This window comes from Cyanistes caeruleus, chromosome 3 (assembly GCF_971803275.1).
Source record: "Cyanistes caeruleus chromosome 3, bCyaCae1.hap1.1, whole genome shotgun sequence".
Classification (NCBI taxonomy): domain Eukaryota; kingdom Metazoa; phylum Chordata; class Aves; order Passeriformes; family Paridae; genus Cyanistes; species Cyanistes caeruleus.
The window spans coordinates 88,715,613-88,741,950 of NC_141703.1; the positions used below are offsets into that span (position 1 = coordinate 88,715,613).

Genomic DNA, 26,338 nt, shown 5'->3' on the forward strand with positions numbered 1-26,338 from the left:
TTGCGCAAACACAACCAGATGCAAGCAGCTAAATGCTCTGCAGATGTGAAAGGAGACAGAGTGTGTTCCAAATGGGCAGCAGCTTCATGTGTTTTAGCCCTCCATCATGATGCCTGGCTGCCTGTCAGACAGGGCTGCTTTTCTGAAATGGCAAAGGGGTGAACAGGCTCTGTTTTATCAGAGATTTGAACATGGGTACACTTTAGGGTTCACTCTTTCCCCCAGACATTAGCATCTCTTGGTTGACTTACTATCATGCTGAAGATTACATCCTGACTACATTCTTTTATATCTCTGTGCCTTGGGTTAATTTCCTGCAAGTTTTCATTTTTTTCCCACTTTGCCATGTCCTTTTCTAAAATTTCCCTCTGTCTCTTTCTCTGTTTTTCTTCATTTTTTCCCCTCTCTGGTTTTAGTGTCTAACTCCACCATGGCCTGAGCAGTTAGCCTGTATGCACAAGATCGCAGGCTGTTTCCATTAGAATGAGAAATTGGTTACAAGAGCCAGGTATTTCTTTGAAGTAATCTTGTTTTACTACAAAAAAAGTCCCACTTCTTGAAATAACAGTAAGATTGAACAAGAATGTATCGCTTTGCTCATGATCCCAGATCTGCTTGCCGTCAGGGCTCTGCTCAAAAAACCCCTTTCTTTGGCTTTCTTTCAAGACCATTGTGAATTCACTTCATTTCTTGTATCATGATTTTTGAGTTTGCTCCCTTACTGCTTCCTCCTACTTTCCATTGTTTCCATCACTCTAATCGATCCTCCAGTCCTGCACTCGATGCTCTAACATGAGCAGTGGACTTCATTGTTTAAGCCCTTCTTAAACACTCTCTCAGTCAGTGTGGAAGGTGACCAGCACACCTAACACCCTGAGTGGGATTTATGGTGATTTAAAACCAAAAGTCTGCCTTTCAGCTCCCAAAGTCACATTAATTAGTGTACAATACCAGTAACTTACTGTCTCTGTTGAGAACGCAGCTTCTTCATTCTAGATCAATCACTACCTTCAAAGTAATTACTGTCCCTGCTCTGCAGAGCAGAGATCATATACTAAATCTTTACAGATCAACTTTATCAACTGAATTACAAGGATACTGAAATAGTCATAGGCATAATCCTAAAGTGTCACTCTGTGGCAGGGTTAAGATTTCTGCTCAAGAGGAATTTTTCTGTTATGAAGAATAATGGCAGCAAATGACTGTTCATCTTATGGAACTGTAAATGTACAAGAATGGAGATCTGGAGGCTTATGTACAAGATATTTTAACAGATTACTGTTTGACTTGGTTGAATATGCTAACTGTGATTTTAATTACCTGAATAGTTTGAATTCCTTTTTATTTTCTAATTTATTTCCCTGACTCACAATGATTCTTTTCAAAAATAATCACAATATTCCTACAAAATGGCCTGTGCAAAATTGTTGATGTTTGCCCTTACATTTTTCATCTTTTAAAATATTTTCTCTCACTAAATGCATGCTTCAGAGGTAATAAAATACTCTAGAATTAGGCAGAATTTTCAGACTCAGGCATGCTTTGTTGATTCTTTACTCTCCATGAAAAAAATACAGTGTGCTCTTCTTAGCAGCATAATGCATATGGTTTGGTTATAAATTTTACAGTAACTTCAAAGATGTATTTGAATATGTTGATTTACTTAGAGACTGAAAATGAATGACACATTATTAGACCTTTCTTTATCTCCGATCTTGTTAAAAAATAATACGCACTCCATAGAGCCAAGAGTTTATGAGGAAGAAGGCTGCCCAGTAAAAAGGGAGGGAGGGTGGAAAAATATCATATTTTCATAGACAAAATGCTTATTATTCTGTGACAAAAATTCTTGCCTAATAAGAGTTTTGTCCACTTAGTTTTTAAGGGGGAGTCAAGGCAACCAAAAGAGAAAGCGGCAAAAAGATCTAAAACCTCCTCTACAAAACTGGCTAAGAGCTCTGCTAGCTCACATAGAAGTACAACTCTTTGTAACCTTGCACAAAGACCTTATTTCACTTGCTTCTTGCAATTAAGCTGGTTTGGTTTGGATATTTTTCCTGTTGCGTGTAATCTCATTTTCCCTCAGGCAGGGCCAAGAGGCTCCTTGGTGGACCATTGCCTCCCCTCAGCGTGGCTGCTGCTCCCCAGTGCTTGGCGTGGGCCTCAGCTGGTGGCCACGTTGAGAAGGCTTTTCCCCATTGTTCCCAACGGGGTCTGTATTTTATGATGCCTCACAGTATAGGCAGCCACTATCTCCCCTGAGGGCAATGGCAGTTTCTGTTTCATGGAGAACAATGAATGATGGTGGCCAGTCCAAAAGAGAACAACTCTGCATGGGGGGAAAAATAACAACAACAACAACAGAACAACTTTTAGTTACAAAAACTAACAGCAAGTATGGCCATTCATATGAAGCCTCTGAGAGGAATGCACCTATCATGCCAAGCCCTCTTTTTAGTCAAGCTGAGGGGAAGGTGGGAGGCACCATGCTTGTCTTCTGCATCAAAGGGGATACCAAGAGCCCTCTCCCTGGAAGAGTGATGAAGAGGAAAGTGGACACGTGCACTCTCTGAGTCTAGGGCACAAGATAAGAAGGTGGCAGAAAAGGGAGGTTTTGCTGTCAGCCCCAACAAACTTGGTGCTCTCGACAGCTAGTCACTCCACCAGAATTAAGTACCAGTTTGGTATACAAGGGGAAAATAATCACGTGAGCCAGTGGAATTTTTCATATTCGCAGGATGAAGCCAAAATAAGGGAATGCAAACAAGAGGGTATGGTGGGAGTTATTGGTGGTGGAAGTGGCAAGTCAGGAGGAATTTGGAGTGCAGAAAGCAAAGGGTGCTAGAATCTATTTCAGCAGCCTCTCATTGCTCTAATGAAACAAAGCAGCTGCATACCCAGTCAAAGTGTCCCATAAAACATAGGTGGTTTGCGTTTTCCAGATGGGAACACAATAGTCAGAGCATAGCCACAAAAGTGCATATAAAAGGCAAAATAGAAAACAAAACAACTTTGAAAAACTTTGTCTAGGAATGTTACTAAATAATCACATGCAAGTGATCTTTTTAGAGATAATTATAACAACTCTGTATTTTACGTACTTCATTCTTTCTAGAAATACACTTGGCTGTGCCATAGCAACATTTTTTTGGAAAGATTTTATTTTGGTACTTCATGATAGTCTTATTTTTTTGATTAACATCACATAATCAGTAAACTGTATATTGAATTGTACATTAACTAGATGTTAAATCATTACCAGTTCAATAGGTGTTAAGCCCAAGTTTAGCAATTAGCATTTTTATTAACCACAAAGAAGAAAATAGGAAAGTGCTGCTAATAAAGTTTGCAGATGATACACAGCTTGGTGGAATGATAAACTGCATTGATCTGGTTATACACAGCTGGGTTGTTTGGCAGGAAGGGGAGCTCATTCAAGCAATGAGTCTGAACACATATAAATATGGAAGGTCACACACCTGGAAACTAAAATACCTGTCACCCTTACAAATTGTAGTACTGTGGAAAACACTGACACTGAAATTGATAAAGATTAGATAAAAAAAATTGAGCTCAGTTTGGTGCAGCAACTAACCCTATTTTCAAATACATAAATGCTATTTATTGTTCTATGACTCCGTGTATCTGCAAATTTTTTCAGTAAAGCTTCTATTTTTACTTTGTTTTTAGCAAATGGTTGAGTAGAAGCAGATGAATGATAATGAGAATAGCAATAGCACATTTTGGTGCTTAAGCTGAAGAGAAGATCTTGAAAAGCTGAAAAGATTAAGGAGTCACATTGTAATTTAAAAGGTGTAAAGCCTATTTTACAACAGCTGGCGGGGAGGGAAGTCCATGCTGTTTCTTTAAGAAATAAAAATAAAAACATTCTTTGATTATAAGAGGAGAAGATTTATTAAACAAAAATGTGTTTTAGCTTAAAATGCAATGAGGTTACACAATTTAAAACTGGAAAGTAAAATTAGACTAATTTATATTGGAAATATGGTATACTTAATAGAAACTGGGACTGTTTATAAAAATAAATAATAGGGTTGACATCAATGTCTTTACATAAGTGTCTGGTGCCTGACAACCCCCAATATAAATGCAAATTTCACAAACAGCTCTCTCTGTACCCCACTCTCACATCTTAAGGATCCTTATTCCAACAGGCAGGATGAAGGATTCATTTCTTTATACTTTCTAGATTGTCTTCTGAGTATCTTGGACAGCCATGTAAGTCACAGGCAGATGTTCACACTGTAATATATCCTCTAGAGAAAGTGAGAGAGATGTCATATTAATTACATTATACATTAATTACATATTAATCACTGTAAATGGCCAACTGTGAGTTCTCTTACTAAAGTGAACAACCAGAGTTAAAAAGCACAGGTTCAGACTGTGAATTCCTACTGATTCCTGAATTTTCCAAATCTGTTCACTTACAAGAATTTTCTAACAAGCAAGTTCTCAACTTTGCCAATCTTGTTTTGAAACGTTAAAGGTTTACATTTTCTTCATTTTTTTCTATTAATTATAGGATTAATATTAATTAATTAATTAAATTAATTTGACACCTTGAGTTTTTAATATGTTCACAGACACGGAAATATCAGTTGTGTATACATGATGGAGATTTTGGCAGAGGGAAATTTTTAGGAGGCAGAGGACCAGCCTCACTAATTAATGTCGCCCAAAGTAAAATTGTTACTTGAAGATGTGCTTCCACTTTGGAAAGGAAGAATCACTGCTGCATACCAGCAAAAGCCTCCTCGGTGCTCGAGACAATCACAAACGGGGAACCAGCCCAGATGATGATTCTATCAAAGTGTTTCCCATATTTGTTCCAGTTTTGCAAACAACGGATCTCTGGGTTCAGTGGGGTGAGGGAGTACATGAATCTAGTGCAATATATTTTGGGTGATACTTTCACAGTGTTTTCCAGTATCTTTAAAAGGAGGGCATTTATGCAGGAGATAGGAAGTTCTCAGGGTACCTTCTAAACAAATAAATTTCCTCCTTTCCAGGGCTAAATTCATGTAAGAATACCACAAAGTACAAGAAAGTACTGTATATCTGGCCCCAAGTGCTTCTTACATGTTTTCTCTCCCTTTCAACCTTGTGCTATTTAAAAGGAGACAGATAAGAATGATACATCAGCATCAATTTTTTTTTTTTTCTTTGTAAAGTCTGTTGACACTGTAGTTTTTGGGGTTTTTTCCTGTGGATTTCGTTTGACTTACATGGGATAAGTATGTCCATTCACCACTTCTAATGACACTCTCCAAGAACACTTACCTGGACAGCAATATTTGCATATAAAACACAGTTTCAGATACAAAAGACAGGAATTATTAAAAGCTTTGCTTATGTTATGCACAAAAATTTGTTAAGCATTTTAAAGATATAGAATAAGATAGCTCTCTGCTGGGAACAATTGAAGGTCTCCTCAGACATCCAGGCTGTATTACTCACCGGAAATAATAGCAGAAATGGGTTTTCTATTTACTGTAGTAAAGCAACCTTGTCTATAAACTCCTTATTGCTGCAAACCAAAGGTGTGTGTCTGGGGAGGCAAGCTTTTCCCCTTGATGTTCCAGGACATGGAAATACAATCCTTTTTCAGAAACAGATGTTTGCAATAGAAAACTTTCACTCCACTCTCTTCTGTTTTTAATCTGCTCATGACAGGAAACACAGATTCAAAATGAATGTAAAGAACACAGTCACCATAACTGATGATAATACAAAAGAACACGTAGGAAAGATTTCTTTTCCCCAATATAGAGAAAAGGTTCACAGATTTCAGAAGATTCTAGGTGTTTTTATTTCTCAGTGGCTACCAACACAGTGTTTTTCCAGTAACTTCAGAGGATATAGCTCTCAGCAATGGTTTGATACCACCAACAGTTTCAGCATACAAGAGACAGTACAACTCTTCTTCCTGCTCTCTGCCATATCTTCGGCACTTCCAAGTGACTACCCTTCTAAAGCTTCACTGAACAGACAGATGTATAAAAATGGCCAAAAGATTCTTCCATAGAATGTGTAAAATACAAAATGAAACAGGTAAGAGTAATTGCTTCACCCTCTTCAGCCAGTCTTGCTGCTAACCTCTAGGCTCTCAAGAATTTTGAAGATGTACTTTTTAAACTACACCAATCTACACATCTCAAGTGAAGTTCTTTACGTATGACAGTGTGAAGGGTTTGCCTGGGCTCTTTCCTGTGCTGTTTGGCTGCCTTTTCAAACTTCTGCTCTCACTCTTCTTCACATCACAAGCTCCCTGGTCTCCTTCCTCTGCCTTCCCCAGTTTGCCTAAATCCCCTTTCCTTGCTCTTTCATTCGAGTAGTACCTTGCTAACGACAACCTTCACTTGAAAAACAACAATATTTGAATATTGATTTCTGCAAATTAATTTACCACTCTTGTGTGTCATGCACTCTTTGATCTGTATTCACTTTTTTTTCAACTGTGAGCTATTTGGAGCAGGGGCTGTCATCTGGTGCGTGCTTGAGTAATGCACAGCACAAAGGCATCCTGTTTTAGACAATATCTGAGCAATGCTACAGCAAACAATAAAAACAGTTATAATTACCCCTCCCACAAGCTACATTAAAATACATGATCACTCAGAAATTGAAAAATCACAGCATCAACCCTGTGATGTGATTTAATTAATTTCCCTCTCCTGTATAAATATGATGATACTGTCTCTAGCTATATCATAGTATGCTACTTTTTCTGCAAAGGTCTTGCTTTATTGAGTTTTGTTGATTTTTTTAAAATATGTTTTTGATCCAAAATGGTGTCCAAATCTTTCTTAACATAGGATTTCCTGTCATAATCCCTTCATTGAGTAGAAAGTTACTAATTTCCTTAATTTCCTTCTACTTTTTTTTTTTTTACCAGAGGATGTGAATGATTCAAGAGTATAAGTGAAATTATTTTGACAATGCTGACTTGAATAACTGTTACTCTGTCTTAAAGATGGGAGATAAAGTGCAAATAGATCAAGCATAAAACATAAATCTTACACATTAAATTAGCATGTTCTAATATTTTAGACTGTTTCATGTTTTTAGCATGTGATACACTGAAAGCACAGTAACAAAAAAAATAGCTTTTAGATAGGAGTGTAGAGAATTTCTAATATTTTTTCAGGTGAGGAACGAAAAATTTTAGCGCACATGATTTTTAACAGTGGCAAGGAATAAAGCCAGGTTTTCAAAATTTATTCAGCTTCTTGAACAATTCATCCATTTTACACTCTGCTGCCAAAACCCAAACTTCTAATTTCTATGTTAGGCAAGACAAGAAGGCTGTGCATAAAAAGCTTCTACACATCCCTAACTGATCCCCAGAACCCTGTTCACATCACAGAATGTTACATACTCCTGTGGAAAGCACTGCCTCGTGAAGGTTTCATGAAAATAAAAGTTTGGTGGGCTGTAACCCAGCTACAGAGGTCTTCCTACCTGGAAAAAGAATCACAGGCTTTCTGTTCTGCTTCTAGGACTTCCTGCATCATCACCGATTACTTAACTATGAATGTGCCTAGTCTTTTCTTAAATAATTTTACAGCTATCATGTGTAGTTATTTCCCTGATTTTGCAATATCTCTTTTCAAGCACAGAAACTCGAAGTGGACATAGCAATTTCTGACTGGTACCCCAGTACTAAAAACTTGACTCTATGAGCTACAGGACATCATTAGCAAATAGATTTACTTGTTCAACACAATCTCTAGATCTCTTGCAAAATCCCCATGTCCCATGGGATGCACACTGATCTGAAAGATTTGGTTTAAAACTCTTGGTTCTAAGTCCACAGTCAGTTTGGTGGTATTAAGATCAGCAAATTGCACTGGTGATATTTTAACCAAGTTCTGGTTTATCAAATTTTCCGAATTTTGGCTCTGTAGCAAATTCCTCACATCTCAACAGTCGTGAATGGATTCATAATGTGTATTGGAATAATAAGGGTAGGAGGAAAGTCTCTAGGAATAGTACACGAGAGAGAGGTCAGAGGTGTTTTGACATCAGCGGGAGATTTCAGAGGACAATAAGTATTTGCAGTGAATCCTTCTCCTCTCTTAACTTGGCTATCTCTCAGGATGCAAGCCATGTCATCTTCTCTGGGATTCTCAAGCCAACCCCTTCCTCATCTCACCTGCCTTGCACAATCACACCACTCCGCCTCTCCGCCTGCATCAAGAATATCCCATGCTTATTCTTCTGCCCCTGCTACATTTCTGCCATAGCAGTGGGCTCTTCTTGTGTTAAAGAACTGTTTAAATTTTGTGTTGATTTTTTTTTTTTTTTTTTGCTTCAGCTTAAATTTGGGTTAAAGACTTAAAAGTAGTAACACAGGCTCAGTTCTGGTTAAAGAAAAAAATCCAACTTTAATTCAGCTTTTTACTTCTGTTTCAATTTGATTTTAAAACATGCTTTGCTTTAATAGATTCCTATTATCTGTATTATCATGATGGTTTTAGTTTCATTTATGAGTCTGTCAATATTTTTATCAGCAGCATATTTCAACTTTAATTATTCAGAATCTATTTCCAGATTACCAGCAGCAGTATCAAGCAGGAAAAAGCACAAGTCACCCTAAAACTCTACTATAACAGGTACTTTTGAAGACTGTCATCTGATCAGCCCTTAGCAATTTCATACATGTTTATCAGAATTCTCTGTGCTATGAAGTCAAAGGTATTACAAGTCTAAAAAGCATCACCTTTTACTGTTCCATTTATTAACTCAAATTCTAATAACCTTGAAAATGCACACTAATGCTTTTTCAGTAGTATTAACTTCATCTTCATTCTTTAGTTTTTTATTGCTGAATTCTACACAGCCTTTTTCCTTCATCATTTTGACTCAAACCAACGTTTAAGTTACTGATTTATAACCACATTATAATACTGATATTTATTAGATGCTGAAAGATTTCTCCCTGGTAAACATACCAGAAAGGATTTTTGGTTTAAATTATTTGCAACTGAAAAATTGTCTTAACATTTTCTTATCACATTCCATCAATTTTCTTTGCAACTTTTTTAAGGTATAACCCATTTGTTTCCAGCATCCCCCTCTTCATGGCATTAGTTTAAGATAGCTCTACCTGCTGCCTTTAGTCTCCAAAAGAGAACAGTTCTATATGGGAGGCAGGGGCTAGGGAGCTGCCCATCCTTTCCATCATCAGTATTGCCACTCAGATCATATCTTCAGTCCCACATTAGTGGAGCAGCCACAGGCTTTTGTCCAATCATTTTTTTGGTCTTAGAATTAGAAAATCTCAAAACATATTCAATTTTTCAGCATCTTTCCCTGATGTTTCCCACTTTGAGCTTCACGTCATTTTTGCCTAGCTATGTTCTCAAAAATGGCTGACACATATTTGCTGAAACAATAAAAACATCAAAGACGAATATCACACATAGAAGTCTTCAGCTCCAATTATGAAAAATATTTATAGTGATGATGCAAATGATGAAAAAAATTGTATGTGCAATTTCTGGGTTCAAGTAAAAATATCAAAGTCCATTTTTTACCATTTGTATCAGATCAGTGCTTGGGAAAGTAAATGAAGATTACGCTCTTATGTACTAAGCACTCTACATACATCGTTTTAAAATACAAAAATTGTCACTAACCAATGCATCAAAGCGAAAATAAATAAACAGTTATGTAAATTTACAGTGGGTTTAACTACTAAACCCAGATTTTAGACTTGGGAACATTCTATAATAATATCCTCAGTGACAGGGTTGCAGTGGGCTACTGGAAATAAATAATCACTTGTCCAATCAATGCACAGTGCCACTGGTAACAGACCTACAAGTGCACCTTCTTTCCTATCAGTGGTTTGTTTTCCTGGGGCCTGCAATAGCAGATTCCCACAGTCACTGTCACGGATGCCTGCAGACCTGCAGATGACCTCGGGTTCCCATCACCTGAATACTGGTAGCAAGTGTTTTGTGGCTTCCCAGCCTGGGGAGAATGAACTGGGGAGAAGCCAGGCACCTTTTGCAGAGGAGCTGACAGGAGGGGTTGATGTGCGACTTCTTCGGGAGCTTGTCAACCCTCATCGGTAACTTCAGCGTTTCCTGCTTTGCTTCTGTTACCTGGTGCAATGGAAGAGACATGGGCACAAAGACCGGATTTGGGGACACGCTGTGTCTGAGGTGCTGGACAACGAGAGCTGATTCTGCCTCGGCTGTCGGGCAGAGGAGAGCCGATTGAGGGCAGAGAGCAGCTTTTTGGGGGTTTCTACGGGGACCGGCTTTGGTTAAGTTTGACAGGACGGGCCGAAGCACGCATCTTCCAGCAGCGGCCACGCTGCAATCTCTTCGTGGGAGAGCAGCCGCGGGCAAGGCCAGGCGGCCGGCAGGATGCAGGGCTGGAGGAGGCCCCGATGGGACGCGCTGCTGAGAGGCGCCGCTGCAAGGGCACCCCGCAGGCCAGGCGGGAGCCATGGGAAACGGGACGCGACGCCCTTCACCCCGACACGGGCCTGTGCCAATGCCGACACCAGCGCCGCCCCTTCCCGGTAACCGCGCCCCACCGGCGGCCGCTCCGGCACCGCGCCTGCGGGACATGCGCGGACCCTGCCGGGCTCCTGCCCTCTTTCCCTTCCCCCTGCCTCTTCCTTCCCGCGTTTGCCATGGCGACACCGAGTGGCCTGATCCGGGCCCTACACCGCGGGACCCTCGGCCAGGTAACCGGCCTGGGCCATCTCCCCCTCGCTTCTCGGTGTCCCCGGTGTGGGACGAGCCCCGCGCTCCGGCCCGGCCGCCATCCCGCCCGTGCCCGGGCCGGCTCGGCGCATGCGCGGGGCTGAGGGCGCGGGGCGGGGCCGGGCCGGCTCCTGCCGCCCCTCCGGGAGCCGCGCTCCCCGCCCGTCCTTCCCGCTTCTCCGCCCGAAATTCCCGCTTCCCGGCTCATCCCTCCCGCTTCCCGGCTGGTTCTCGCTGGCTCCGCTCAGCCACAGGGGTTCTGACTCTGCGAGGGGCTCGGGGAGCGGGAGAGAGGGAGGCCTGAGGCGGCAAGTGCCGGTCGTTTCAGTCGCCGAGATAGCGCTGGACTTGTGCGAGGTTTCAGCGTTGTTCTTTGCTTTTTCCCTTTCGATTTTAAATGCACCTACTGGCCACAAATTTCTGTCTTCTCCGGCAGGAAGGAAAAAACCAAACCTCATAAGTGTCTGAATGTATGTCAGCCTCCCCCCCTTGGTACTTAGACGATCTCAATGGGGTGTAGTGTTTAAATTTCTTTAATACTTTTGGGATTTTCATTATAATCATTGGGAGCCTTTTCCCATCTCATTCTCCCCATTCTGTTAGAAAACTGAAATAAAGGAACAACTGATTGCTTTGATTGTACTTTGGAAGATAACGCTGAGCAATCAGCCAGGTCAGGTAGGTATGTATTCAGTGGCCTTGTGTTTGTAGGCAGCCTCCGTAGTTTTATATCTATTGAATGGCTTGCCTTAGAAATCTAAATTTTTCTGTAGCTTGTAGCCTTGTTTTTAAAGTGAGTAGAAGAAATTGATGACAGTAATGCTAACATTGCATAATTTTAGAGAATGTTTCCCCTAGTTGGACAATTGGCTTTTTCTTTAAAATCTTGCTTTTCACATGTCATCCAAATCCTGAGTGGTATGGTATGTTTCAATAATGTTCCATAATCAATTGTTCATTATTCAGAATAGTTGCCAGGGTAGATATGTCTTGTGTTGTGAGATGAAATAGTAGAATAGTAGAAGATCAAAGATTCCTTTCAGTTCCCTGGTGTAATCTGTATTGTGTTTTTTGTGTGTCTTCTGTGATTTTGCAGTGAGTGCTGATACCTTCAGCCATGGAGCTGGTATTTTGAGCACATCAAGGTGTAAGACACACTAATGCACAAGAACTTGTTTTATGTGGTAGTGTATCTGGGTAACCTACACATTGCAGGACTATTTCAGAACCAGGATTTTTAGAATTAAGAAGTCAGGGCAAAATTCAGTACGTTCTAAACAGCTAATACCAACCATGCTGATGACCTTGATTCTGCCCTTTCTATTGAGGAGGTAGAGTAAAAGCAAAAGAAGAACTTGCTATGCCATATGAAGCTTTGATAACTGATATTTTACTTAATAACTATGTTCTTCCTACTAGTTGTAAGTGTGAGGCAGAAGTAAGGTTCTTACTTTTTTAACATATTTTTGTTTCAGATTTCATTTATGTATAAGACTGTGTTGAACTGTAATAATATAGAAGAGCTAAAGAAATCTCAGTTTGGCAAACTTAATAAGGTTGGTGGGTGTTTCCATGTCTTGAGGTGCTTTGATTTAATTTCATTTACATGTGCCTAAATCTTCCTAGGTTTCTAAAATTTATAATTTGAACAGTTACACTGTCCCTGTAATATATTGCCAAAGCAGGTCTTGAAAAGATACCTAAAACCACTCATTATTTTTAGAACTCAAAAGTTCCTTGAAAAATATTGAAAGGATTTGAGTAAGCTTATCTTTCCTGATGCACTTGGTGACTCTTTTGGCTCTGTTCAGTATCACAACAGATGCCCTCCCCTGCTTTCATTCCTTCAGCAAGAAATCTGGTTTATCTTGCATAATAAAGAAATCTGCTCTGGATGAACATGGCTCATGTTATACTTCCATATTTACTCTAATGTGCATTTCTTTGCCACCTCTGAGTCACTTGTTAGGTCAAGATTATGTACCAGGTTCTTTATCACCTCTTTGTTGTTGCCATGATGTCTTAAAGGAGTGATAGGTTTGAGAATGTGCTTACTTCCTGTTACTCTGTAAATGTTCTCATAAAAAAAACCAAACAAACCAAAAACACAAAGTTAGTGATGGTTCACAGAATATTCTGAGTCCACAAGGATCATCCAGTTCAGCTCTGGGGTTAAGTAAAACTCCATGTGAGGATTGAACCCACAGCCCTGGTGTTACTAGCACTGTGCTCTGATCAACTTTGTGTAACTTCAGATCACCCACCCTCAAGTAACAGCAGTAATTTAAGGTGTTCCTGTGGTTTTAAATTCGTGAGGCCAGTATGTTGTGGGATTTTGTCACTTTTCTCACTTTAAGTGCCCTCTTACGTCTGTCTGGAAAGAGTTGCACTGGAATTGAAGTAGTACTTACACTGTGTCTTCAAAAGAATTGAGGGGAAAAAATGGCTTCCTTATTTATGCTGTTCCCGTTGCCAGGCTGGACTTGGGAGTGGTCCAGCTACTATGGTGGACAGTTTGGAACTGATCATGCATTTGCTGCCTGCTGATGAGGAATATTCAAATTTCAAGCTGGAAAAGTGTTTGTCTTCAAGCTTGTGCAATGTGTCTACTGGCACCCTTATAGTTTTGATGTTTAAGTGTTCAATAATGCAGTCATCACTAGAAGACATAATTTCTCTGGTTTCAGCTTTTTTTCACTGTAGTGCACAGTTCATCACTATGCTGGATTTACCATACTGTGGAAAAGTTGCTCTGTGCATTTTGTTTTATTATTTCTATTTCTACTTATTTCTAGCATGCAACTAAAATTTGTAGGCATAGTAAATGTGGTTAAGAAGAAAATAACATTTTGTTGGAGGGAGTCATTATGTTTAGGGTAGCTTGACTTTAAAGAGCTTATTTTCAAATTCCCTGATTTACTTTTCTTCAGAGCTCTCTAAGCCAGGGTTATAGAAAGTCATTTCAACAAGTCTGTTTCTTTGATGAGCCACTCTTAAAAATGGCAAGTACAGGTACACTAGGGAATTACTGATAAAACCATGAGAAATCCAACTATGGCGTAACCTGTGAGTAGGAAAATTTAATCTGAGGTGAGTCAGTGAGTTATTGGTGTATGTCCTGATAAAACATGGATTAGGTTTAGTCCTTGCTGCAAAGGGGAAGTACAGGAATGGCAAGGTCTTGCTTTTAATGGTCTTATGCATCACTAGATGGCTTTCCAGACAGTCAGCTGGAAGAGTACATTTAGATGTTATTTGCCTTCAAAAAGTCAGGAGTCTTTAGCATAATCTTTCCTAGTTTCAAAGTAGCTATCACTATTAAAATTTCTATAAAGATACACTAATACCTGTATTGCTTTTCTTCCTGAGAATATCTTTTAAAGAAAACAAGAACTTCTCATTTTGCTGCCTTTTGTCCCACACTAGGCTTCCTCTTTGGTAGGAAAGCCTTGCCTGGCCTTCACATATGATCTGCACACAGTGGCTGTGTTATTTTTGCTAAGCTGTACATCTTGATTTCCTACAACCTTCATCTCTTGTCAACTTTCACAGGAGTGATGCATCAGAGGGTGGATTCTCTTTTAGCTTTATGTGGTACAGAACTGCATTTTACAGCCATAAGGGTTAATGTTTTTTAGCACAAAATCCCTTCCTCTGTGGTGCTAGAATTTATCTTTTTTGAAACTCAGGACATTGACTCTAGTGCATGCAGTTCAGGCCAAACAAAGAGAAAATTGTTTTGAGTCCCACTGTTCCGATGATATTTTTTCTACCTTTTGGTGAGTGTTGCACAGAAAATATCTCTGGTGAATGTTTAGTCGGGATTACTGCAAGTACAGGATCTTCAAATCCAAAGAATTTTAGCAAGTAGGGTGGTAATCTTAGCAGCTCATTTAGGAGTGTTTCTTTACCTGAGTCAATATCTTTAAAAAAATACCACAGTATAGATCCCTGAATGTAGTTTCTCTGGTTTGCTTTACAGTTTGTAACCAAAGGTGGTGCTAAAATTAAGAGGCATTTACTGCCTCTTCCCCTGCTGTGGCAGCCTAATGAGTCTCAAGGCCGGTTAGACTAATCTGGCATGCTTTGCTCTTAACAAATCCACATTTGCTGTAGTTTTCCTCTAGTTATCTTCTAGAGAATTACAAAAGATAGGTTTTGTTCACTGAGTATTGATGCTAAGCAGAGTACCTCCCAGACTTCTCCACTTTTCCTGTGTTTTGGTCTTCTGATACTTTGCTGGGCCTCTGTGTACCTCAGTGATTCTAGCCAGTACTGTCAGTACTTTAAGAGGAGATCTTCAGATTGCTTGGGTCTGGTGAAATTTGATTTACCTTTTTTGAGGAAGTGTTGTTCCTTCAGTATTCAGGCCACCTGATCACTCTATTGCTACTGTGCTAGTCATGTTAATAACTGGTCATGTTTCATATTTTTTAACAAAGATGGCTGTGAAGAAGGCAGGTAAAAATTGAAGGGTTGTTCTGGAGAAGACCATTAAAATGCTTTTTCCCAGATTGCAAATAAAATCTTCAAAATTTTTAGCTATAGTTACCATATGGGCTCCAGAGAAAGGAAGTAACTGAAATTACCAGACTCTAATCCTTAAGGATTTCGAAGATTGTAGTTAAAACTACAGTGGGAGAGGGAGCTCAATTTTCAGTATCATTCAGTTATGTTATGAATGAAATGCAAACAATTTAAAAGCATCCATGTTCGCATCTTGAATTTGTTGCTGTAACGTAGGGGTCACTTTGTTAACCATTAATGAAATGAGTCCCCAGGTGCATGTAACAAGTTGCACACATACACAGGTTACTGCAGCAGGTCAGCTTCAGAATGCCTGTCCAGACACTTGTGTGCTGAAATTGATGGATGAACAGTCAGATTTTTAAGTGCTTGCCCTGGATTTATGATTGTAGCAGTCCCCTGTGTTGCATCTCTTTCTCCTAGAGAGCATGAGGGTTGGAAGTAGCAAAGTGCTTTTGACTGAGGAAAAAAGGCTGGAAATGCAAATACCTGTTAGGCAGCACGGACCCCGATGTTTCCTGGTGTCCAGTATGGGCTGGTTCAATATATTGTCATATCCAGGACCTTTAGGAGAGATACAAGTGATTTGAGAAATTCTTTCCAATTAAAACCTCTATGTGGATTCATATGTACAAGTTGGTGCCTTTTTTTTTTTCTTTTTTCCTGAGTTTTAACATTTTTTACTATTGTTATTTGGCACAGGTACTGAAAGTTAGTTACCCAGATCCTTATGAAATCAACTAGATTTAGCAACATATTCCAGTCTTTGGATTAAACCCCTGGTGTCTTCTAGTTAGGTTGGAATGAAAGTTTTTCCTAATCAGTCACTTGTTTTTATTCTAATCACTAAATAGCTAAATAAATAAATAGGTAAATAATAACTAAATAATATATTTAATCCTCTAGGGAAACTGGCTTATCTTTCAGATAAAGTGGAATAGTTCCTTATGCAAGAATGAAGTCATTAGCTTTTGTATCATTTTCAGAGCAGAAGGCAAGTTAATATACAGTGAAAATACGCATTTCTTGGGTTTTTACTAGATTTAAGAGATCTCAGGTTTCTACACAGATTTATTAGACTTCCAGCTGTAGAGAGACTTCTTGTACTGCTTTGCTTAGTGCCTTGTCTGTAGTGGATTTTCACCACTGTTGTAGCTGTGCAGAGAGAGCCCCCACTGTAGACAAAAATGAAGGAGCTTTGAGGCGTGAATGGGTCCTATTCATTTCCATAATGGAGTTCTAACAATAAAATCTGGCAAACATAGATTGTTTTAGTAGGAAACAGCCCTTTATTCTGGCATCTTGGCAGGGCTTGGGTAGAGTCCCACCATTCTTTTCCCCTCTGGCCCTTGCTTTCAGTGTCTTGACTCAGCCTGTTTTTTCTCTTGAGGGACTTCTGTTTTTATTAATGTGTTTTTGTACAGTGTGTTTAATGAAAGATGCTACTCTGGGCATCGTGGATGTTGAAGTTTTGTGTGAATTTCTCCAGTGCATATGCTGAGCAAGCATTGTGAGTCAGTCTGTAGCAGATCACCTCTGTCTCTAGACAGCAGACAGGGGTCCCATTTTAATGCTGGTTCATTGGCAGATAGAATTTCCGTTTACTAATACAGCAAGTGCTATTCTAGACACTTAACAATTACTTTTTCCATGACACAAGCTGTGGTTTATGATGTGACTCTAGGGTTAGATGAACAAACATTTTGTGGAATTGACTCAAATTGCAGCAGGATCAGAAGTTGAAGTGAATGAAAACCCCAAGTCAGTTAGTCACCTTTGATCATATTTTTTTTTTTGCTGTGTTTGTAATCAGTGAATTGAAACTGTTTTCCCTTTGATTATTTGAGCCCTTAACTAACAGTATCATTCTTGGAGTCCCCAACTCAGACAAATAACATAGCAGATTTTATAATTTTCTGCTGTATCAGGTAAATCTATATATCCACTGGACAGGATTAAATATATTTTTGCCCCCTGAGATAGATATCAGCCTTGAGAGTACACTGAAATTCTTGCTGCATGTGAGAGGAAATAGATGCATATTGGTATATAAGTATACACACCAAAATAGACAATGAAATATATATACTTACTTTTTCATTTCCCTCATTCTTGTGCTGAAATGTGATGATTGCTACCAGAAATTAAATATCTGCTTTTACGTTCAGCTTCAAGTTCTTTGAATTGTGCTAGGGCATACATCTGCTCCTTGGAGCTGGCCAAACAGTGGAGTGGTGAAGTTGATCCAGTTGCTTCAGCGATGTCTGCATAATACCTGAATGAAGAATAAGTGTTGCGTGACTTTTAAAAACAGGGTTTTCCTCAGTTCTCATGGTGTTACGTAGTTCATGTTACAAACTACTGCAAGGATGTTATCTTTGTAACAGGCAGGTAAAACCCTTCTATGCTTCATTGGTGTTTAGATGACACTTTCATAACTGTTCAGACTAGAAATTTCTTTTTGTTTAGACTACATGTATTGTTTATGTATAAGTGGTTTGGATCCTTACAGTACAGATTAGAAGGTGAATTAAATGTTTCTTAGTGGTATTTCAAAGTGTGGTAAGCCCATCTCATTCACTTATGTAGGTGGGTGTCAATATTTACATTCTTCTGCAGAAAAATCCTAGAATTAGATAGTGCTATATTTCTACTTTAGAAGCTCAGAGCTTCTGTAAGATTCTTCCAATTCCCAGAAGTATTCAGAAGCTGAAAGGAGATGAAATTAATGAGAATATGCATTCTCCTTTCTGACAGATGGAATATGTGTTGTTCTGAATCCCATTTTTGTTTTTGATCACATACACTCATTGGCAATCAATTACTGTATATTGGTCTGCATAGTGTATTCCTCAGAGTCTGGCTGACCTGTTAATCTCATTTCAAGGTTGTTGGACAGCCTTCAAAAAAAAAAAAGTGAATTACAAATGTCTTCACAACTTCCTAGTCTCACCATCGTCTTTTCCTTTGGCCACGTGCATAGTTCTGACTTTGAAATCTGTGTGTGACAGCTGTACCTTGGGAAAGATATAGAAGTGTTTCCATGTTAATAGAAGACTCCAGGCTTCCTGATGATTTCACCTAAGATTCACATAGCAGCTATTTTTATCATTTGCTTTCACACTTGTGGATGCTCCAATATCCCTATCCTTTGGCAAGGAGATTGCTAAATGGCTTGTTTTGTCTGTATCCAACAGTCGGGAGCCGTTCTTTTCCAGGATTTTGCCTTAATCCTACGTCTCATGGGCATTCACTTTTCTGCTTACCAGCATTGCTTTTTACATGAAAAACAGCAAAAAAATATGGGGAGGTACAAACTTTTAACAACAGAACCACGTTATGCTATCCTTCGTAAATATAATCTTTTTATAGCCACATCAAAGTTTCTTTCAAAGGTGGTCTTTGACTTCTTCTTGAATTGGGTTATCCATTTGCAAATATTTTTCTTGAAATCACATACTTGCCAAGATGTGGAAAGACTTTACTTAATAGGCATCCATAGGGTGCTTTCCGTTTGCATGGAAGAACAAAACAGTTTCAAACATTTCAAAGCCTCTTTGTTGCTTATGTAAAGGGAATGAGGGGTCCAGCCCTCTGAATTCCTGACTGAATCTCATTTTGCATCTCTGCTGGCAACAAATTAGCCCATGTAATTTCTGCAGTCAAGTTCACATTCTGCTCCTCACACACTTCCACTGGAGTGTTTTGTTGGTTTTTTTTTTTTTTTACGATATCTACATTTTAGATCTTTGCAGAGTTAAAGCAGTGTCAGCGCTCTGACTCTTGTTCGTCAAGCATTAAGCCAGGTCACAACAGCCAGAGGTGCTGTCACTCCCTTCAGAGGGACGTTTTCACAGCAGCATTGTAAATCTCCAGTATTCAAAATACTTGCCAGTACCCAAAGAAAATGGAATATTGTACCTCTCTGGGATACTAAGAGTAAAAACACTTGGCTTTTTTTACACTGATATACTCCGTGGGGTGCATCCAAACTGAGAGCTGGTGATTTCCCTGGCATTCTGTGGGCCAGTTTGAATAATACAGGTAAGTTAGCAAGGAACATCTCTTTAGGACAAGCAGAGCAGTGACTGTCACACACGAACTAGGGAACTTTTCCTTTGATATTTCTGGGCTCAAGCTGTCTGATAAGCAAGTCACAGTTTGCTGTCACCATTCTCATCTCACTTGGCTATATCCTCTTGATCTGAGCACAAATGTACACTTGTGTTTGTCCCCCTAATCCATTGCTCATCTGTCATTTGTCCTTTCTGTGGAAATAGCCCAGCCTGGGGATTTCAGGACCAGCCTGCACTGATAACAGTTTAAATCTAGTCTGTGAGTATTGTCTAGCTCCAGAAAAGGTTTTCTAAATTCTCTAGAAGTCCCTTATATGAGTGTGATTATTATGTCTAAAATATTTAAATTCATAGAATTCTCTCCAGCATAGACAAGGACAACCAGCTGTAGTATTTTTTTTTGTTCATGTGTGCATCATTAGGGAATTTACTGGGATTTCCACATTCTAAGGCCTCTGAACATCCATCAGGTGGTTTTAAAACTTTTCTGTTCACCTGAGGTGAATTTCATGCTGTGACCACAAGGTGAAAAGTTTTTGAACAGCTGTGTTAATTTTGGACCCGTGTGAAACAAAGCCAACTTTTCCTTGCTACAGGAAATTGCCAAATAAAATAATGGAGAGGAAATGAACTACTCTTTGAGTTTCTAGGACAATATTCTGAAGAAACATAGTAATTCCAAACAAAAAGTATTTTTAAAAAACATCCCTCTAAGATGTAAGTTGATATTCTTTGTTTATATCCCATAGGGCAATCTTAGTAGCAAGCTGACTCCTCACTTGGAGAAAATATATATAAAAAATACAATAAAATCTCTTTCAGCTAGAGGTCAGAGAAAGAGTAAGAACAATCAGATGGTTTAAAGAGATTTGGATACTACTGTGATCAAAAACAAAACTTCTCTAATTTCTCTGTAATGGCAGTATTTAGTTATGGGGGCATTCTTTAGCCTTCTGTTTTGTTTTGTTTCACGATTGTTAGAGTTTTGGTACTTAGAATAATATAACACATTAAAATCACAGTAACCTTTCATATATCAAATTGTCTATAATTTAGAAATATATTACACTTTTCACTGCATTTTGACAGTTCCACATATATCTTGTAGCAAAATAAATGCTAATTGTTTACTTGTTGCTATTACATTTATTCTGTTCAGCAATGTACATTTCTAAATGTGGGCATGTACCAGCTTACAAGTGTTAAATGTTAACTTGGATTTCCCATCTTTCAGCAACGTGGAATGGTTTTTCAAAGCTTGTCAGTGTTCAGCTGCAATCAGTGAAAAGGCCTCAATTCTTAAATTTTTGTTGAATGCAGGTAGAAGGACTTTAATCTTGAAATGACACTAGATCTAATCTATCTAAATAATAAATAAATAATATAATAAATAATTCTGATTCCTTTTCCATCCTCTTTGGTCATCTCACTTTTACTTTAAACACACCTATGTAAGATTACGGGCTCAGAAGACTAGAACAGACCCTGTTTGGGGTGATCTGGTGTTTCCCCTGTCTTAAAAGAAAAATTAAGTGCCCTTACATCTTTATCAACATATATCTATATATATCTATATATTGGGGGTTGGGTTTTTTTTTTTTGATAAAATACCTCTCTAAGCACTCTTCTGAAATGCTGTCTTTTTCTTACTCTTGGAAACTTTACATCTGATCTGAATATTTCTTACTTCATATTAAGCTCATTGTTTAACACCTTTTACTTTTACAGTCTTCCTTGGACTAAAAACACTTCAGGCTTTCCTCTGTTATCTTTTTTGTTCAGGTCACTCATTGGACTTGGTTAAACTTCTGTGGCCTCTTTCTACTACTCTTGAAATAAAGGACCTAAAACTATCCAACTTCTGCGGCTTGAGGCCATCCTCATCCTGAGTAAAACGAGTAAATTGTTTTCTGTCTCTTGGATTTTCATCCTATTCATATATTCCTGTGCAATTTTTGGTGTAGTTCATAAATGTGGTGGTTTTGCAGCTACATGATACTGATTCATGCTCACCTTTTGAAATATTACAAACTTCAGACCCTGTTCTGTAGTTGTTGCCTGGACAGCTGTTCTCCTTCCTGTGTTTGTGTGATAGAGTAGACTTTTCTGTATGAATCTGTGTACTTTTGCCTGGTAAATAGCATTCTGTTTTTTCAGACCATTTCTTGGCTTTGTCAAGATTGTTTTGAGCCCTTATCATCCTTCCAACCTTGTTTTGTCTGCAGATTTAACGAATACTCCATTTCATCATCTAGATTAAACCATCATCTAGATCAAAACCCCAACCACTGTAAGCCATCAAGAAGTGCTGTTTTCAGGATTTTTTTCCTCTCCAGTTTCATCTCCAGCATACAATATTGTATTTGAGGTGCTATTTCTCTAGCTTGTTGGAAACTGAGATAGTATTGGAACTTAATGAAAATCAGAATATAACCTTTAGTGTTTCTTCTCTATTCTAGCATCTCTTGTACTAGAGGCTATCAGAGTTTTTGTGGGGCATTAGTTCTTGAGAAATACTGCTGTCTTCTGTTATTCCTGTAATTTCTTTGAAGTTTCTTATTTGGTCCTGTATTTTTCCAGGAAGTGAAGTTGAGCTGACTGATCCAGAGTAACTCCTTGAGGTGGCAGAGTGGAACCCAAGGTTCTCTGTGAACTCTCTGGCCCAGTGCTTCCATGCCAGTGTGCTTTGAGGGGCTGCATATGGATCAGAAAGAAGCCAGACCTGGTGGGTGCCTTGAGGAGCTGTTTCCAAGAGGCACCTGTGCCTGAAAACGTCATTTGTTGCTGGTTCAATCACACTGTTCAGTGAACAGCAAACTACTTTTTATATGGATTTGTATCTTAGGGGTGTTCTTCACAGTGTAACAAAGGTTGTCCTGCTTCTCCCTCTCCTTTTCTCTGGTGCCACCTCTTCCAAGAAATGCCCGCAGTTCTGGAAGTGTCAAATTTTCAGTTTTTGAGCATCAAGTGCATCATCTGATGGTTTTGGAAGCAGCGTGTACTGATCTGACCTTACCTTTCTGCCTTGCCTGTCTGGCCGGAATGTTCCTGCTGATAGTTCAGTCTTAGCTTCTGCTGCAGATTCCTGTCCGTGAGGCACTGATTACCTTCCTCATGTGGTAATTCTTAAAAAATATTGTTATAAATTCTTAGCTGTTCACCTACCCTGGGTGAAACAGATTGATAAGACCTGCAGTTAATGTGTGTGGGTATAGTTTGACTGAAGAAACTTTATTGCCCCAGCTTTGAAAAGGCAAGTGTCAAGGTTGCATCAGGCAGCATCTGAGGCCATTAATTGCAGTTCTGTGCATGCCTTTGAAACCCAGGAGGTGCAAAAGTAGTGAGTGCTTCAGTGTGCTTTGGACCTGCTCTGTAGCTGGATTATGGCTCAGCTTTGAACAGGAGCTCTAACATGCTGTCCTTCAAGCTGATGTGGAGAACATAAGGAGATGTAGGAGCACTGCACAAAAAACAAAACCCACCATGCTGTGTCCTTGCTAAGGAAGGCACTGTGGTTTGGGGTTAGATTGGTGACCGCCGTTGGCTGCATGCAGAGCCAGCGCTCGGTTCCTTCACCAGCTCTGCACAAATGTCAGCACAGGTTCTTGTCCCAGGCCTCTGCAGAGAGCCAGAGCCAGCTCTCCTGAGGCAGGAGGCTGCCGGCTGCCTCCAGGTCCCTACCCAGAGCTTCTATCCCCTGTTTGCTCCTTACGGGTGGGAAGGGTCCGTGGCTGCCTCAGGTCCAGAGGAACCTTGTGGTGTGTGGCAGGCTGCTGTAGATAATGCTGGGCTCTGTCAGTGCAGCTGTCATTAGCACCCCGAGTGGCATGTGGGGCTCATAAAGCAAATGAGAGAATCCACTTGCGGGATGCAGCGAGCCACATGAAAGGAGCCATTCGCTGAGTCATCTCTAGCAAGGCAGCGTGAGAGGGCAGCCTAAGCCAGCCGCAGTTACGCTGACTTCTTTTGCTAGCCCTAGAGGGCAGAGTTAAATTTATAGGGTGGGGTTAGTATGTGCTGTAAATGTTCCTCCTTTAAATGTGGTTCTCATTTGAAATATAAATATTAAAGTCCTACTGAAGTTTGAGTGCATTTGACATTCAAGAAAGGGATACTAAGCAGTGCCGTTTAAATCTTAATTTAGTTCAGTTTCTGGGCAACGAGTTAATCTTTTCTCAGAAGCTATTTATCTGAAAACTTGCTCTGGTATAAATATGTTTCTTTCTAATTTAATGTTAGATCTTTAATCTCTCATTTTAAGAATTAAGCATGTTGAAATAGCATTTGTACCAGATGAATTTGACATATTGAATTATCAGATCAAAAGAAACATGTTTAAAAATTTCTACAGCAAGTTTGCAGAGAAGTAATTGCATTAAAAACAATAAATGAAACAAAGTATGCAATACATACACTGCTCCTAAGTTTCCCTTTTCCTTCATTTTTTTTCCTTTCTGTAACAACATTAATACTTAAATTGTCCCAATTAGGCTTTAAAATTTATGCTTTAGCTAGTAAAATCTGACTCGTTTGGCTTCCCTTCATTTTGCTGCTTAATAACTGTCTCAAGACAGGTTTTGCTAAGCCAGTGTTAACAGACGAGCATATTATTTTAGCAACCAGAGCTTTGAAGTTGCAAAGTATTAATAAGGAAAATAAAAAAATTGTAGACAGATGCAAAAGATGCAGTAGTTGGTGACTTTTGTCAGTCAAAGAATTTCTTTTGTCTCTGAGGTTGGAACAAGTTTTTGGTTGTGTTGTTTTGGTTTTATTTTTCTTCCCTTTTTGATCCCTGTTGAGAGGATCTTCATGTTTGAAATTTCAAATTTTCCAATTTTTTTTATATGCATGTCTGTGTTTGCTTATGCTGCTCTTTCTTCCCTTTGGCTTCCGCGTTTTCTTTTCGTCTGGCAAATTTGAACTTGCTTCAGCTCGGGACAGCTGGGGCAAAATGAATCCCCATGAATAAAATTATAACAAGAAGAGCAAAGTCTGTGAATGATCCTGTGCTGTTTCCTGAGTCGTTCCAGTGTCATTAATCAGTGCTGGTGCTGTGGAGGCTTGTGGTGTGTTATGTCGCCAGCACAGCAGCTTCTCCGTCCCTTTCCCCCACCCCCTGCGTGCCTACACAGTGGGGAAAACTAGAGAGGGAAGCCATCAATCTTCCCTGTCCTACATGTCAGCAGTGATTCTCCTGTCGACTTCCTGCTCTCTCTGCCGTGCCCACCACCTGTGTTTAGAATTAGCTCTGATGCTGCAGATCTCACTTGGCTCTTCACCTGTTCTGCCCCGAGTAAATGGCTGTTAAAATAAAGCAGAGCAGCTAAATGCTATAGCATGTGAATAGTAACCACCTCTGTGGCTTGGGGGGTGATTTCTGTTGCAGCTGCTCTTGTAGTACTGTGACTATTTTCTGTAACATTTGGGTTTGGGTCTAAAATCTCTTGCTTTTGTTCCAGCTCAGGGTGAGTTCGTGAGTCAGTCTCCTTATTATTTAGAAATTAAAATATTTATAAGATTTATTATAGATGGAATCATAAACCTATCTTTAATCTGTTGGGCTGCTGGGATAATCATGAGCAAAGTCCAAAGAAGCTGGTTAGTCCAAAGCTTTGTCCTTACCTTCAGTCACGCCAAGGATATAATTAGCAAAAGCCTCCTTGAAATTTGATTTTGAAGATGTATCTGTCTCCCCATGACTGGATAGATTGAGAAGCTGACAGGCACCACCTCTGTACTTCTAGAGCAAGATTAATGTGATCATTTAATGGTTTGTTGTGTTAAACAATAGGTCTTAGTTGGGCTCTAACCAGCCACAATTTTATGTATACTTTTATGTAATTTTATAACATACCTATGCCAAAATAAAAGGAGAGAGTGATCCTGAGAATTGTTTGTCTACTGGCAGCTTTCTCCCAGCTCCTTGAATGGGTGCTACGTCTCTCTGATTTTAAAACCCGAGAGAGATGAAAGCATAGGCATAATGTTACCTTATAATTGTAGCCTGTCTGCTGTCATTTCAAGTGTGTGATGGCAATATTTATGTGGAGTTGTAAAGAAGAGAGATTCTGAGAACTTAAGTCTTGTGAATGCTTTCACTTGATTTTATTTCTGTAACTCTTTGTAAAGGGGCAGCTGTTTTACAACTGATTTTACTACGTATTTGAGATACAGTTTTTTCTTGACTGTACCACACAAATATGTATATTCAACAGGTAATTAAATTCTTGTGTTCAGCAGTCACAGAATTCATAAAGCTAAACGTGAAATATATAACCAAGATACCAAGAATTTGCTGTAATATGGGATGCTTGGATCTGCATGGATCTTTTCCTTTATCAGCTTTGGTGTGTCTTCCAGTTCTGACACAGCTATCTCATGAGAGGGAATGATTGTGGTTTTGACTGCTGAATTGAGGCCTTGACATTGGGAGCTCTTCTTCCATAGAGAGAAAAGCTCTGTTTTGATCCAAGAGAGGAGAATTGGACTTTTGGAAGCTGTCTTCTTTCCAGTATGGCATTGAAAATGGATATGGCCCTGCTGCAGAATGGCAGGACCAGACTTGAGCCATCCTCTTCTGGGATAAGGATGTAATGCTTATTCCTGATAATTTGAGAGCACTTTGATGTTGATATATTTTCAGTATAAGGAGTGGCAGTTGTTTATCTCATGACAAAAGGGAGGTTAGGTGAAAGAACCCCTAAATCTTAATGGCTTTGGGGCCAATCCTCATTCGGTAACGCAACTGAGAAATGCACTATGATGTTTAGAATTGCCATGCAGAGATCTTTTAGAGAGAAAACAAATAGTAGATGCTAAGTCATCTGTCAGGTACTGCCAGGCGTGAGGATTAACGTGCAGCACTACTGATGTAGGTGAACACACCACACAGAGTTAAACATACGAACAGCAGGCTCACACTGTGCTTACTACAGATGTCTGAATGAGTGAGTGCCTGTGGGCTGGAGCTGCATGTCTTGTGGCTTT

At 39.4% G+C, this 26,338-nt stretch overlaps 1 protein-coding gene and 1 long non-coding RNA gene across 9 annotated transcripts in view; one reads left to right on the forward strand and one right to left on the reverse strand.

The window, feature by feature from the left end:
* Positions 1-3,891: 3,891 nt before the first annotated feature.
* Positions 3,892-10,844, reverse strand: LOC147654322 (uncharacterized). Its single transcript, XR_015284965.1, has 3 exons — positions 9,134-10,844; positions 5,482-5,684; positions 3,892-4,277 (listed from the first exon to the last, which is right to left on the reverse strand). It is a non-coding gene; the product is annotated as an uncharacterized LOC147654322 (long non-coding RNA).
* WARS2 (tryptophanyl tRNA synthetase 2, mitochondrial) overlaps positions 10,427-26,338 on the forward strand; it is a 40,083-nt gene continuing 24,171 nt past the window's right edge. Inside the window, exons 1-3 of one of the 8 annotated variants that reach the window (XM_086882811.1) lie at positions 10,857-11,222; positions 11,352-11,426; positions 12,224-12,304. In XM_086882811.1, the coding sequence (XP_086738937.1) occupies positions 11,217-11,222; positions 11,352-11,426; positions 12,224-12,304 (162 nt within the window). In that variant the 5' untranslated portion in view covers positions 10,857-11,216. Of the gene's footprint in view, positions 10,730-10,838; positions 11,223-11,351; positions 11,431-12,223; positions 12,305-26,338 lie in introns of those variants that run through there. The other 7 variants (XM_086882814.1, XM_086882813.1, XM_023940412.2 and 4 more) reach the window with 7 other exon arrangements.